This window comes from Myotis yumanensis, unplaced genomic scaffold, assembly GCF_028538775.1.
Source record: "Myotis yumanensis isolate MYYU_CA2020_CCGP unplaced genomic scaffold, mMyoYum1.0.hap1 SCAF_21, whole genome shotgun sequence".
Lineage (NCBI taxonomy): Eukaryota > Metazoa > Chordata > Mammalia > Chiroptera > Vespertilionidae > Myotis > Myotis yumanensis.
In genome coordinates, this window is record NW_027223772.1 from 13885793 (window position 1) to 13900076 (window position 14284).

Sequence of the window (14284 nt, forward strand, 5' to 3'; positions counted from 1 at the left end):
CAGTAACTTCAGTTTGTTGCATCAAACCAATCTTTCTTTTTTTTACTTGGTGCTAATTTATTTTATTCTTCAATTACAGATTACTTTTAATATTATTTTGTATTAGTTTCAAGTGGTTAGATAATCATATGCCAGCAGTTCTCAACGTGTGGGTCGAGACCCCTTTGGGGCTCGAACGACCCTTTCACAGGGGTCGCCTAAGACCATCGGAAAACACATATATAATTACATATTGTTTTTGTGATTAATCACTATGCTTTAATTATGTTCAATTTGTAACAATGAAATTGGGGGACACCACAACATGAGAAACTGTATTAAAGGGTCACGGCAATAGGAAGGTTGAGAACCACTGTCATATGCTTTACGGAGTATTCCTCCTGATATTTCCAGTACCCACTAGCACCATACCTAGTCATTACAGTATTATTTACTATACTTCCTAGGCTGTATTTTATATCCCCATAACTATTTTGTAATTACTAATCCATACTCAATTCCTTCACCATTTTCACTGAGTCACCCAATTGCTCCTCTAGCAACCATCAGTCTGTTCTCCATATCTATGAGTCTGCTTTGGTTTTGTTTGTTCATTTATATTGTTCTTCAGACTTCACGTATAAGTCAAATCATGTGGTATTTGTCTTTCTCTGATTTATTTCACGTAGCATAATACCCTCTAGGTCCATCCATGCTGCTGCAAATGGGAAGATTTTGTACTCTTTTGTGGCCAAGTAATATTCCATTATATACACGTAACCAAACCAATTTTCTTTTCAGCTAGAAAAAAAACACCCAAGATCAAATTGATTGATATTGTAATAATGTCGGTCAGTGATTACCATTATCCTGTACAAATATTTGGAAAAAGTAAACTGCACAATTAAATTCATGATAACAACCCTATGCAGATTTGCTGAACACCTACTGTGTGCCAGGTGCTGCCCCAGCACTTGGCAGGTCTCATTCCCAAAACTCTCAACAGGCTTCAAGTGGGAGCTCCATCTCTCTTCGGTGGGTGAGGACCCCACCCCAGGGAGGGCAGGAGTGGGTGGGATGTGTGGTAAGAGGAGGTGCTGGGCTGGCACCCCGGGACCCCTTCACTAGCCTGTTATGCTAGGAGCCCCACCCCGTGTACATAAGCTCTGCTATGAGGGATCGGGAGTCTGCTACCCAAAGTCTGGACTAGAACAGCTGCACGGGGGCCTCAACTGAAAACTCCCAGGCAGCTACACTGGCCCAGGTGCCCAGGGCTTGGTGCTGCATCCCTTCAGCCATCTGTCATCTCTACTCTGAGCTGCATGGGTGGTGCCTGTAAAAGTGGCCGTGCTGCCTCCAGGGCCCGAGTCTGGCCTCCACGTCTGTGAAGCAGGCTTCTCCAGCATCCTCAGCCTGCTCAGGGCACCCCGAAGTGTGGGGCTCCGCCATTGAATTTAACTTAGTGGGAGGTGGTCCATGGGCAGACGTGCCAGCATCCCACCCTCCGCAGGAGAACTCTGCAGCACATCCTACAAGGACTGAGCCCCTCAGGGGTGGGAGACCTGCTGGGGAGCCCCTGCTGGCTCCCTGTCCCGCCCTGTGCTACGATGCAGTGTGAGCACCAGTGAGGCTCTGGGGAAGCAGACTGCATGCCCCAAACCCCCACCTTCCACCCCCGCCTCCGGTGTCCTCAAGGTGCCGCTGGGGCCAGACCTCGGGTGGTGCAGCCTGTGCCTGTGTCCCTCGCCATGTCGGGCTCGGCTGCCACCCTCAGCGCGCATCAGAAATACTGCGCAGTCGGAGAGGCAGAGCCCGCGTGGGGACAACTGAGGGGTTGTCAGGAGTGTCTGCCCAGATGCCCCTGGTAGCCCAAGTGAAGGTCACTGCCTCAGTCTTACGTTTCTTTCCATCTATCATGCGGCTGGGGGAGGCATCTGCCCTGGGCTTAAGTGCTCCTTCTCCCAGGAAGTCCTGCCAGGCTCACCTGCCCCAGGTTCCTGTGGTACCTTTCACCAGCACTGAACTGACTCCGGGCCTCTCTCCAGGGTCGTGGCCCCCTGGGTGCCTGTAATGCATGCACCCCTCTGTCTAGCACATTCTGGCACGCAAACACGGATGGAGGAGATACAGAACTATTCTGGTTGGTGTTGAAACCCAAGTAACAATGTAGAAATGAAGCTGAAGGGCCGAGCCTGCTTTATCCAAAGCTCGGATGCTGTGCAGTTAGGCAAGCTGGTGTTTCAAAAGGAATTCTAACCCCTCCCCGCCAGGCCTCCCCTCTGGCTGCAAGGCTTCAGAGGCTCAGGCTGCGACTGCGTCCAGAACAGGTGAATTGAGAAGGAGCCAGCGGCCTACACTCACGGGCTAGCCAGCCCGCCCTGCCCGGAGGCGGCTGGGGGACAGGCGCTCACTCCTTGCGGGTTCTGATCAGCAACCTCAGGGAAGGGTTTTACAGATTTGCTCTTCCTCTGGCAGCTGAACTCAAGTCGGCAGAGAAGTGCTTGTCTGTAGTGAGCAAGGAATTCTGGGACGTCAGGGGGAGCCGTGGAAAGAGGGAGCCGCCACATCCCACCCCCCGAAGTAATGGTTTTCAAACGTGGGCGCTCCCGCTGCCCTCCTCTGGGCTTGCAAAGTGCGGAAGCCACAGACCCAGAGCCCGGGCCCTGGGGTGCGCGCCTGAGTTCACGTTCTCCAAGAAGAAACAATGCGCCCACACTGAACAGAAGATGCCCCCCACCCCCCACCACCCCACCCCCCACCCTCCGCCGCGTTCTGTCATCCCCCCAGGCAGGTGTTGCTCCCGGGCCCTCGGGTTCTCCCCAGCCAGGGCCTTACCTGCCCTCCTCGCCGTCCTCCGCCTCCGCTCCGCAGGCCCGGCTGCCCTGAGGGTGGGAGCCTCTATGAACAACACAGACATCTCGTTAGTGAGGCCTTCCCCACGCAGCACCCCCGCGACCTGGTGGTGACGTGGCATGTGCCACGGGCATGCTGGGCGGATGGTGAGACGGGCTGGGGGCCAGGGGGGGCACAGGCGGTCCAGCCGGGCACTCTGTCCCGGGAGGCCTCCCTGCGCGAGGGAAACGCGGGCTGAGGGATGCTCGCGGGGAGGGTGTCCCGGGCGCCATGGAGCTGGAGATGGTGCAGTTTTACCTGGACCTTTTCCAGAGCATGTATGGATGTTGGAGGCCAGAAGAGACTGGAGCAGCGCAGCCAAGCTTCCAGGTCGCCGGGAGAGGAGAGCGCAGGCTGCAGCGGCCGGCGGCCTCCTTAGGGCTGAAAGGGTCCGTCTGTGCGCAGGAAGCTGGAGGCCACCCCGCGGGCCTGGCGGGCCTGGCGGGCCTGGCGCAGCCTCTGCTCCTTTTCCTTCACGTCCCCGAGGCTGTGCCTGTAGCTATCCACTACCCGGCAGTGTCAGACCAACACCACGCGGTTACACATCCACCTTCTAACCGACCCCTGGGAGCAACACCAGCCGGAACGCAGCAGTGGGTGACCGCGCTCAGCCCGCTCCCTCCGCTGTTGGCCGGTCCCCCGCACCCTCCGCCCTGTGCTGAGTCCTGAGAGGCGTGGACGGCCACTCTGAACCTCAACACACAGGCGACACATGAAACTGCCGCCAGAGGCCCCGTCAATACGCTGAAGGAGAAAAGGGAAGTACGTTCCAAAAGAAAGATGTTTACCTTTTACAGGTTTTGATTTTAGTTTTCAAACTAAAGGGATTTTATGCATGTTCCTGGAGAATTTCCAAAACACCCGGCTCCTGGGACTGGTAGGTCAAGTGCCCTGCTGGGGAGTGGACCACCCCCGAGTAGTGCTGGTGAAGGCCAGGCCCAGCCAGGGTCTTCGGGGCCCCTTGAAACTATGACAACTTTTAAAATAAGAAAAACAAAAGTACCTAAACTACAGTCAACTGTTCACTCTCTACAATTTGGGAAAGTGGGTTTATGTTGGGCCCCAGGCAGCTAGCCGAGCTCACCCTGACAGTGTAGCAAAGCCACACACGGCTAATCCACATTCTGCACAACCCTGGTGGAAAGCGGGCGTGGCCAGCATCTGGCTCGCCCAAGCGGTGCAGGGGGTCAGCGGGAGTCCTGCAGAACCAGAAACACATGCCAGCGGTTTGCATTCACTGTTGGAGAAAGACCACCTCGCTGAGTGCTCTGGACTTAACTGTGTATCTACCTATAGCCTCCGTGTCCTAAAAATGGCTTAGGATGACTTCCAATAATAGGTAAAATGTAACAAATAAAATTAAGATGAGCAGATGAGGAAATCGAAGGAAAGGACAAAGAAGGTAAGCTGTGTGGGTGGCCAACGGCATGTTGGGGGCTTTGTATCACTGCACAGGGTGGCCAACGGGTCAGGTAGCATGGTCTCCCCTGAGTCCTCTTCCTGGAAATACCATTCAACCCATCCCCCAATTGGAGTTGAGAGTAGTCACATGGCAGGACTTCTCACAGAGATTTGTGGTGTGATCATCTGATGGTCAGGCTCAGGCCAGAACAGGCCAGACACTGGAGCAGTGGTTTTCCAATGCTGTTGGCCATATAGCATCATGGTGAAATCCATGGCCTAATTCAGATGAAAGCAGAGGTGTCTGACTGTTCCCCCACTGGGGAGCTGTTTCCTCTCTCCTTGGGGCCACCACCCTCAGCAATGCCAACCTAAGACCCTCTCTCCCCTTCTCTCAGGGACTGCACAGTACGGTGTGAAATCCAGGCAGGAGAATGGTGGTTTCTAAGGGGTTTTCACAGTCTATGAAGTGGTGCTGATGGTGAAGAGAGAGGAGAGCAGTTTCCATCAGCCAGAGGAGCAAGTCTGAGAAGCACTAGAATAGCCAAGATTCACGGATCTTGGCAGTGGGATTGATGATAGCTTGCAATAGAGCAATGTCATTGCAACTCTACAGGGTGTGGAGAAGTACTCTATACCACATTCCAAAGCCATACTGGACAGGGGACCCATTAGTGGGTAAGGCCATGCTGGGTTTCACAACCAAGGGCATGTTGGGAAGCTATCTTCTTTTTCAGAAGCTATTTCTTCTTCAGGAGTGCATCTCTGTCCCCTAGGCAGACTTTCACAAATACATCTCTCAGCTCCTCTCTGTACCCCACCAACAGGCTGACCCAGAAAAGCAGCAGCTGCTGAGGCTGCCATCTATACGACCTCAGTTGCTCTCACGCTCACAAGCACTTCCTTCTTTGAACACTGGGGTCTTGCACCCACTGTGCTGAATACAAGCTCAGGCAATGAGACAGAGCAAACACTTGAACAGGCTGCCTCTTTGCCAGGCCCTGTCCTGTGTGCATCAGATGTAGAAACTGTCCTGTTTCTTACAACAGTTATTGAGGTAGAATCTGGTAGAGCTGGACTCCACATACAGGCTGACTCCACAGAGCAGGCACCATTAGTGTGAACAAATTATCAAGTTCCTTTACCCAAAGTGTTAGGGTGCAAGGCATTTAATAGCCACAGCCAAGACTAAGCATACAACAATGGCAGCTCCAGGGTAGTTTTTAAAGTTATCTACTCGTGAGAGATCAGTAATCCATGAGTGATGCTGTTGCAAGCATTACAGTCAAACTGAACTCAGACAGAGCATAAAACTAGACTGAACTGACAAAAGGATACTTGGTTCAGCTGTCAGAACCTTCAAAAGACACATATCCAAAACTTGAAATAATGGAACAGATGAGTAGAGATTGGTTATTTGTTTATAAAAGTATTTTTTTATAAAAGGTATGGTTAAAAATTTTGGAAACAGGTTTTCCTAGAATCTATATAATATAACTTAATTAAAATGGTATATTTCCCTACAACCTTTCAAGAATGCTTTTATTATATAGGGTAAACCACAGTGATAGAGTTTAATCCTAGGCATGTTTAACACTCCGTTGCCACAGAGGCCTTAAAAGCTCCACCATGTACCACATCTAGAAAATATTGCTGGGTATTCATCTCCTGGATGCAAAGGCTTCTTTCTGACATTCATTTGTCATACTGCTTCCTATGAATGGTCTCCAGCTATTAACTAAGGTCATGTGATAAAAATGAGGTAAGAGCCCTGGCCAGTTTTGCTAAGTGGTTAGAGGGTCAGCTTGTGGCCCAAAGGGTCTCATATTTGATTCCCAGTCAAGCACACATCCCTCCATTATAGGCTCAGTCCCCGCCCCCAGTTGGGGTGCAAGCCAGAGGCAACCAATCGATGTGTCTCTCTCACATCAATGTTTCTCTCTCTCCCGCACCCCCCTCCCCCACTCCCCTCCCCTCCACTCTCTATAAAACAGTCAATGGAAAAAATATCCTTGGGTTACAAGTGAAAAAATAAATAAATACTTTTCACAAAGTCTAAGAAACACAAAGCAATTCTGGTACAACCAGAATTCAACACCAACTTTCATGTGTCCAAGAATGGCACTCTACTCAGCCCATTACACCGCTGCATCTTTGTTAAAGTCTAAACAAAATGGGACTGGAGGTCTGTTCCATGGCTTTCTTCTACAATGCTATTTTCACTTCTACCCATTTGGGTTCTACCTCAAATAGTGCTAAGACCCTCATCCAGGAGAGCACTGGGATTGTTCACCTGACCCCTACCCACCACCCCTCCCAAGGAGCAGGCTGTGGCTGTGCCCCTCACAGGCCCCTCAACCATTTGCATATGCATCTTTTCCCCAAAAACTTGAAGGCACAGTAAAGCAGGACAGCCCACATTGGCCACCACACTGCACATACGCAGTCAGCAGTAAATGCTCAATGAATGTATCAGGAGAATTGAAATGACCTGAGTCATCTCAGAAGTTCTAGTATCTATAAAGGGAATTAGTTGAAAATTCTCTTTTAAAACAACTGCCACCACACAGGAGAAGGTGAACAGTGTCATGGGTTCCAGTATTACCCTAGGCATGTGGCTAAGTGCTCTGCCCACAGATGCTGCACAGAATATGCCTTGTCGTGGGCAGGATGATTGACTAAGTAAACGTTCAAACTTTTCTTTTAAATGTTGTCACTTCAAAATACCACTCTTTGGTCTTGGCAATTTTCATAAACTATTTTCTACAAATATGTGGAGATGGATTCTTTCCTCCGTGTAAATTATGAACGTTGGTGTGTTCCCACTATGTACATGTGTCCTGAGTAGCTTTAGAGAAAAGACAAATATTCTGAACATGAATTTCCTCATTGAGGAAGAAGAGATATATTGTGGTGCTTAAAACACAGAATTGAGGTGTCCACATTTAGCAGCTAATTACTACAAATAATTTCTTTCTGAATCTCAATCTTTAGACTTTGTTAAACCAAAGATATACACACAGTGATTTAAATGGAATAAATATGAGGTGTTTTCTGAGATCACAATTTAGATTAAATAATTTCACACCTGCCAAAGCAATCCAAACAGCTTTTTAACAGCCTCATTCCTAGCTTTCCGCTTTTCCTGTTCGAGGTGACTTGAATTGGCATTTTTCTAAATGTATAAACTGTATTAGGCTACAGATTTTTATAAAAACAGAACTGGCCCTCAGGAAGTTTACAATCTAGTTGATGATGGAGAATATATAAACCTGTCCAAAGTCACTGACACCTTGAAAAAACTGCTCTTTAAATTACTACTTCCATTAATATTACTATTTCCAATTACATGCATTTTATTTTCTGTGTATACTGTTGGAAATTCTCTCCTGACATCTTGATTTTCTTTTTAAAAAGAACACAGTTCAACAAATAAAATATCAATCTGGTATTAGAGTCTCATTTATTAAAGAAACAAACATAAACACTCCATTTGTCTGCAGCTTAATTATAAAAAGCGCTTGGAAGTGGGGCGTGTCTTTCAGGGTGCCAGGTTAAGAGACACATGCCACAAACATGGATCAACAAGTAGAAGTCTTGAAACATGGGGGTCCTGACTCCTCCCTGTCACCAGCACTCAAGGGGCAACATTTCGCTTTGGACATTTCTGGGCCGCTACCCTCTGAAAACATTCCTTTCCTAAGTAAAATCACAGGGGTCCGTTTTCAAAAGGGCTTACCTGGTAATTTGTGTTCTTGTACTGAAGTCAAGAGACCTCATTGAGCGTAGAACTTCAATGCACCCCAAGTACTGCAAGGGGAAAAAATGTAAATCATGAGCCCTGGGAGCTGAGATGAAGAGACACCCCAAATAACATCAAGGGCATCTCTGGAAGCCATACACATTTTCTAATCACATTTAACTTTATATTCGTGGTGATACTTTATCCTGTTTCTATAATTGTAACAACTCATAAGAAACTATGCTGGGTGCTTAGATTGGTACTACACTCAACTTTTCTGAAACCTGTAATATTTTCACTTTACTAGTATTTGGAAATACATTTTTAAACTCTTGTTCAGGTGCAACTTATATGCCATAAAATGCAGAAATCTTAAACAGATAATTCACTGATTTTTTAAACATATATCTGTCTTGTAATCACCACCCAGATGCCAACATCTCAATATCATATTTCTAGTCCTTTACAAGGCTTGTAGGAGTTTACAATTTCTAAAGAAAGACCCCAAAAAACTAAAATACCAACATTTTCGCCAATATTAAATATCATTATTTAAAAAATATATTTTGGATTCTATGAATAAACTATATTATCTTCAAAGATGCTTTATTTTGGTTTACCAAAAAGCTCTTTTCTGAATTACTTGACATAAATTTTCAGACAGTCAATCTTCACATCTACATTTCTAATTAATTTTTTTATGTTTCACACATGAAAACGTGTGTGTGGGGGTTTGCGAGCGAGCACGTGCATGTGTGTATGAATATATGGACACAACTAAGGCTAAAGATAAACAACTAGAATGGTAGAGATATAATATTTAGGTTCCAAAGTCCATGGAGAGTTTGAAGGTACAGATGTTTTGTATCAATGCTTTTAAATTTATACTCAGCAGGAAGAGAATTCATGGTAGAATACAGAAAAGGCTGCATTTGAACTATTCAGAAAACCTGAATTTGAGTTTGGGTCTGTAATATCTTATTATGTAACTTTAAGCAAAAATTCTCTAAATTTAAGTCTCTCTGCCCATAAAATGTGGTTTTTACTCCAACCATTGCATAGGCACATGAAACTTCCACTATCACATCACAGAGTTATTCACATACCATCACCATTATCACAGTATGCGGATACCATGACCAATGTCGCAGGGATATCTGAATTAGATGACCGCCAACAGTGACCAACATCACAGACTCATGAACACCAGAACCATTGTCACAGGGCTATGATTACCACTACCACCAAAGTCACAGACATGTAACTACCACTTCCACATGCAGAATTACATGCAGACTACGAACAACATGGCAGAGTTATATAAGTAGCTTGATGCTATTACAAGTCATGAAAACTATGAGCAATCGTGTAGGTTATGTGAATACCACAGGTGCTGTTACAGAGTTATGTGGATACCACTATCACTAAGATATATGAAGGTCATGACCCACTTTGCAGTTATGAGCTTGCCATACCCAACACTGTCACAACACCCCAGAGTTATGTGAATACCACCAGCAGCAATGTTACAAAGTGAAGTAATTAATGACCAAAGGAGCATAGTTGTGTCATAGCTACATCACCACCTCTCAAAGATATGCGAGTACTATCATCACCACCTTTGGAGAGTTATGCAAATTTTATACCCACAGTTGCAAACCTAGGGTGCCGTAGACCAATTCCAGCATGTCATAATTTCAAGAGTTTCATCGGGTTGATGAGACTTGGGGACCCAACAGGGTTGAGTCACACATGTAGTCACCTGTTGGGAATGGCTAAAGGCATTTCCCCAAACCTGAATAGGAAACTGTTGTGGTTGCCAGACAGCTAAAGGGCATCTTAATCTACACGTTATTGCCTCCTACTGGCCAAACACCTGAACAGCCGTAGGCTAATTCCCCCATTCTGACAATGGACTCTGTACCAAACCCTGACCCTTTGAAGTGTATATCTCTGCCTCGCCTCAGGACAGTTGTGTTAATAAAAGGCATAGGGTCCTGGGGACGGAGAGAACCTAAGGCCTTAGACTTAAGACCTTAGAGCTTAGCTCCTTTAGCTAAGCTCCTCTGACCCCCAATGCCTTTCAAAATTATATTTCGTCTCCAGACTCTTTATTAGTCTCTGGATTCCTATGTCATCTACGCACAGCCCCTTCTCCAGATTCCTGAGCCCTTCTTGATGCTGGAACAAGAGCCCCGGCACTAGGGGAATACTCCATGACCAACAAGTGTTTGAATGTGACAACAACCACTTCAGGTTATCAGAATGCTGTGACCACCATCAAAGAGCTATTGAAAACTATGACCCAGGTTGCAGAATTATTGAATACCACCACCACAGAGTAGTGCGAATGCCGTGAACAACGTCACAGTTATGCAATTACTACTAGCAACAGTGATATTTGAGTATTATGATCACCAACACCACAGAGTTATATTAATACTACCATGTTCGTCACAAAATTATCTGAATGCCATCTATAGCTTCATAGTTTTGTGACTACCATGACCAAAATTGCAGAGCTATGTAACACCAGACCTACCAACATCACAGAATTCTGGGAAAACCACAATGATCATAACAGTTACGTGAATAACACGAATAGCATTGCCTTGTTTTATGTGTCCCAACACCACCACTGCAGAATTATGTAAATATAAGCACCACGATCATCATAGAATTATGTGAGTGCCACCACACCCACCATCTCAGAGTCATTTGAATATAACACCTATACCATATCACATGTATGAGAGTATGATCAGTGCATATTGAAGAGGCATATGAATACCACCAACAACATTACAGAGTTATGTGACCAAAGCCAATAACCTCACAGTTGTAAACACCACCCTCACCCTTGCACAGCTGTGTGGAGACCACACCGGTACTGATGAGTTATGTGAATACCACTACCACCATCGCTGAGTTATGTGAAGATCATGACAAACTGCAGAGTTATAGGATTAGTATACCCAACACCAGGGGTCCTCAAACTACGGCCCGCGGGCCACATGCGGCCCGCCGAAAACATTTATCCGGCCCGCCGGGTGTTTTTGCCGCCGCTGAGTGCATAGGAATTTGTTCATAGTTTTTTTTTTAAACTATAGTCCGGCCCTCCAACGGTCTGAAGGACAGTGAACTGGCCCCCTGTTTAAAAAGTTTGAGGACCCCTGCCCAACACCATCAATTATGTGAAGACCAGCACAACAGCCGTGTGGAGCTAGTTGAATACCACAACTGTCCTGGCAGATCTAGGAGAATACCACCACCAATGTCACAAAGATATGTTAGCACTATGGTTGCCATCATAGTCATGCAATACTTCCACCTCCATTGCAGAGTTTTGTGAATACCACAACCCCAACAAGGCAGACTTATGTGACTATCCTGACCAAAGTTACAGATTTAGGTGAATACCACCACCACTACCTTGCAGTGCCATGTTAACACCAATGCCATCACCATTATAGAACTGTGTAAATGCAAGCATACTTCATTTTATTGTGCTATGCTTTAATTGTGTTTTCATCAACACTGAGTCAAGACCCTCCACCAGCAAAAAGATTAAGATTCGCTAAAGGCTTGGATGATGGCTAGCATTTTTAGCAATAAAGTTATTTTTTGATTAAGGTATATACCTTGTTCTTTTAGACATAATGCTATTGCACACTTAATAGACTACAGTATAGTGTAAACATAACTTTTATATACACTGGGAAACCAAAAGATTCATGTGAGTCACTTTACTGCAGTATTTGCTTGATTGTGGTGGTCTGGAACCGAACTTGTCATATCTCTGAAGACTGCTGGTACCATGACCAAGCCACAGCATTATCTGAGTTGACCATCACCACTGTCAAAAGATATGTGAATAGCACCACCAATGTCATACAATTATGCCAACACCATGACAAACTAATGTCGCAGGGTTATAGGAATACCATTAAATTTCATCGCATCTGTGAACACAACCTCCAATATTACAATCTCATGTGAATACACAACATCCATCACACAGTTATTTGAATACCAACTCTACCACCATCGTGGTGGTATGTGAATGTCATGACCAGCCTCACAGAATCATGGGAATAACACCAAAAACAATGTCATGAAGGTAAGTGAATGCAGTACCTCAGCTGCAGATTATTTGTATGCTTATATGCTTACATTACCTATGTGACAGGGCTATGAGACACCATGACCACTTTGCAGTTATGAGATTGCCACATCCAACACTGTCACAACACCCAGAGTCATGTGACTACCACCACCTGCAATGTTACAGAGTGAATTAATGACCAAAGAAGCATAGTTGTGTCATAGCTACATCACTAGCTATAAGTGGATAGATAGCCAAAGACCTGATTATAAAACACTCTCACCAGAATGACCACTGAGTTATATAACTACTACAACCAACACCACGTGTTTATGCAAATACCACGACCAATATCATAGCTCCGTTTCAATACCATCACCACCACACGATCTCATTATCTGAAAAACATCACCACCACACCACTGCGGTGATGTGAAGACCATCACCACCACAGCAGGGTTATGTGAAGACCATCACCACCACGACAGGGTTATGTGAAGGCCACCTGCACCCACTTCACAGAATAACATGCCATCCCAACACTGCAGAGTTGGATGAACCTTACCACCTCAATCATTGCAGTCATGTGAATGCCATCATCACCAACTTTGCAGAATTATTTGACTAGCATGGCCGACTTTGTGGAGTTATCTGGTTATGACCATACCCCAAGTCACAGATGATTGTGAATCCCACCACAGACAACATTACAGAATTTTGTGATATGTGACCACCTCCACCACCACCAACACAACACTGGCTGAATCCCATGACTAATGTAGCAGAGCTCTGTGTAGACTCACTTCTCCGAGTTATTTAATTACCACCACCACTACTGTCACAGCCAAGCCGATACCTCCACTACTGTCGCTGAGTTGTGGGAATACAACCGCCATGGCTGTCACAGAGGTATATGAAGACCATGACCAACTTCAAGGAGGTACATGATCACCACCACTGAGAGTGTAGTTGAATTACCCTCCCAAGGGTCTGCAGCAACTTGTACTCTCACCACCAATATCTAAGCATGTTTATTTCTCGATCCTTCATAACACTGTACAGCATTGATATTTTGAATCTCTGGCTGTCAGAGGCAAAAGTATTTCTCTTTTTGTTTTAATTGGCACTTTCCTAATATCTAATAAAGTTATGTAAATTTTCTCACTTGTGTATTGCCATTTGCACTTCCTTTTCTGTTAAGTGACTGCTCATACTTTTGGCCTAGTTTTCTATTAGATTATTCATCTCTTTCTTATAGATTAATGGCATGTTAATCTTCCATTGAGTTAGTTTTCTTTTATGGCTTCTACATTTCCCCTAACACAGATTGTTCCACAGTAATATTGTAGTAATTACTGCAACCACATGTCTCCCACTTTCTGTATGGCTTTGGCGTGCCCTGTCTTGCTTAAGAAGGTCTTCCTATCCCCAGGTTCTTACAAAATCTTTTACTTTAACAATATTCATTAATTATTAATTTATCTATGTATTCACTTATTTAAGAATTTAATATTTTCCATTTCGCTTTTTAATATGGTTGGAGCTTGTCTACAGAATATGGCATAAGTTAGCTTGTCAGTGTCCAAATGGGTACGGCTGCTGCCACACCACTGGTTTCGTAACCCATCCATGTCCTCCTGGACTGACGCATTCCTACTTCCGCACCTGAACTCTGTTCTGTCAAGTTCATTTGTCAACTCCTGTGTCTTTTGTATGTGTTTTGACTTAAGAACTTTAAAATCATTTCATGAAGTCTCCACCCTCAAACACTGGATTCCCAATAAAACCCCATGCTACCCTGTGAAGAACTCAGGTGTGCTGTGTGTTTTTACCCATGAACAGGAGCGTTGTTTCCATTTCAAATACTCCCCATTGCCTTTAACAAGACTTGTGGTCTTTAGTAATATAAACAGCATATATTTTTCTTCTTCCATACAGTCCAAGGAATTTTTTTAAAGTTTCGGTTGCCACTAGAAATGACAGTTTGATTTTTCTGTCCTGTGTTTACCTGGTTTTTCCTAGCAGAGAGAGAAGGAATTGACTTAAGATATAAATAGAAAACTCAGTCAATGGGCTCCAGACATGTACAAAACAGAAGAATTATATAAGCTTGGACAATGGAGCTCCAGCACCAATGGGACTGAAATATAAAAGAAAATGCAGCC

At 45.2% G+C, this 14284-nt stretch overlaps 1 protein-coding gene across 1 annotated transcript in view; it reads right to left on the bottom strand.

Annotated features, from left to right (window-relative positions):
- The window catches only part of SHC3 (SHC adaptor protein 3), a 148555-nt gene that overhangs the window by 95259 nt on the left and 39012 nt on the right, over nt 1-14284 (bottom strand). The window contains exon 2 of the mRNA XM_070400816.1: nt 8012-8082. Within this exon, the coding sequence (XP_070256917.1) occupies nt 8012-8082 (71 nt within the window). The remainder of the gene's footprint in view (nt 1-8011; nt 8083-14284) is intronic.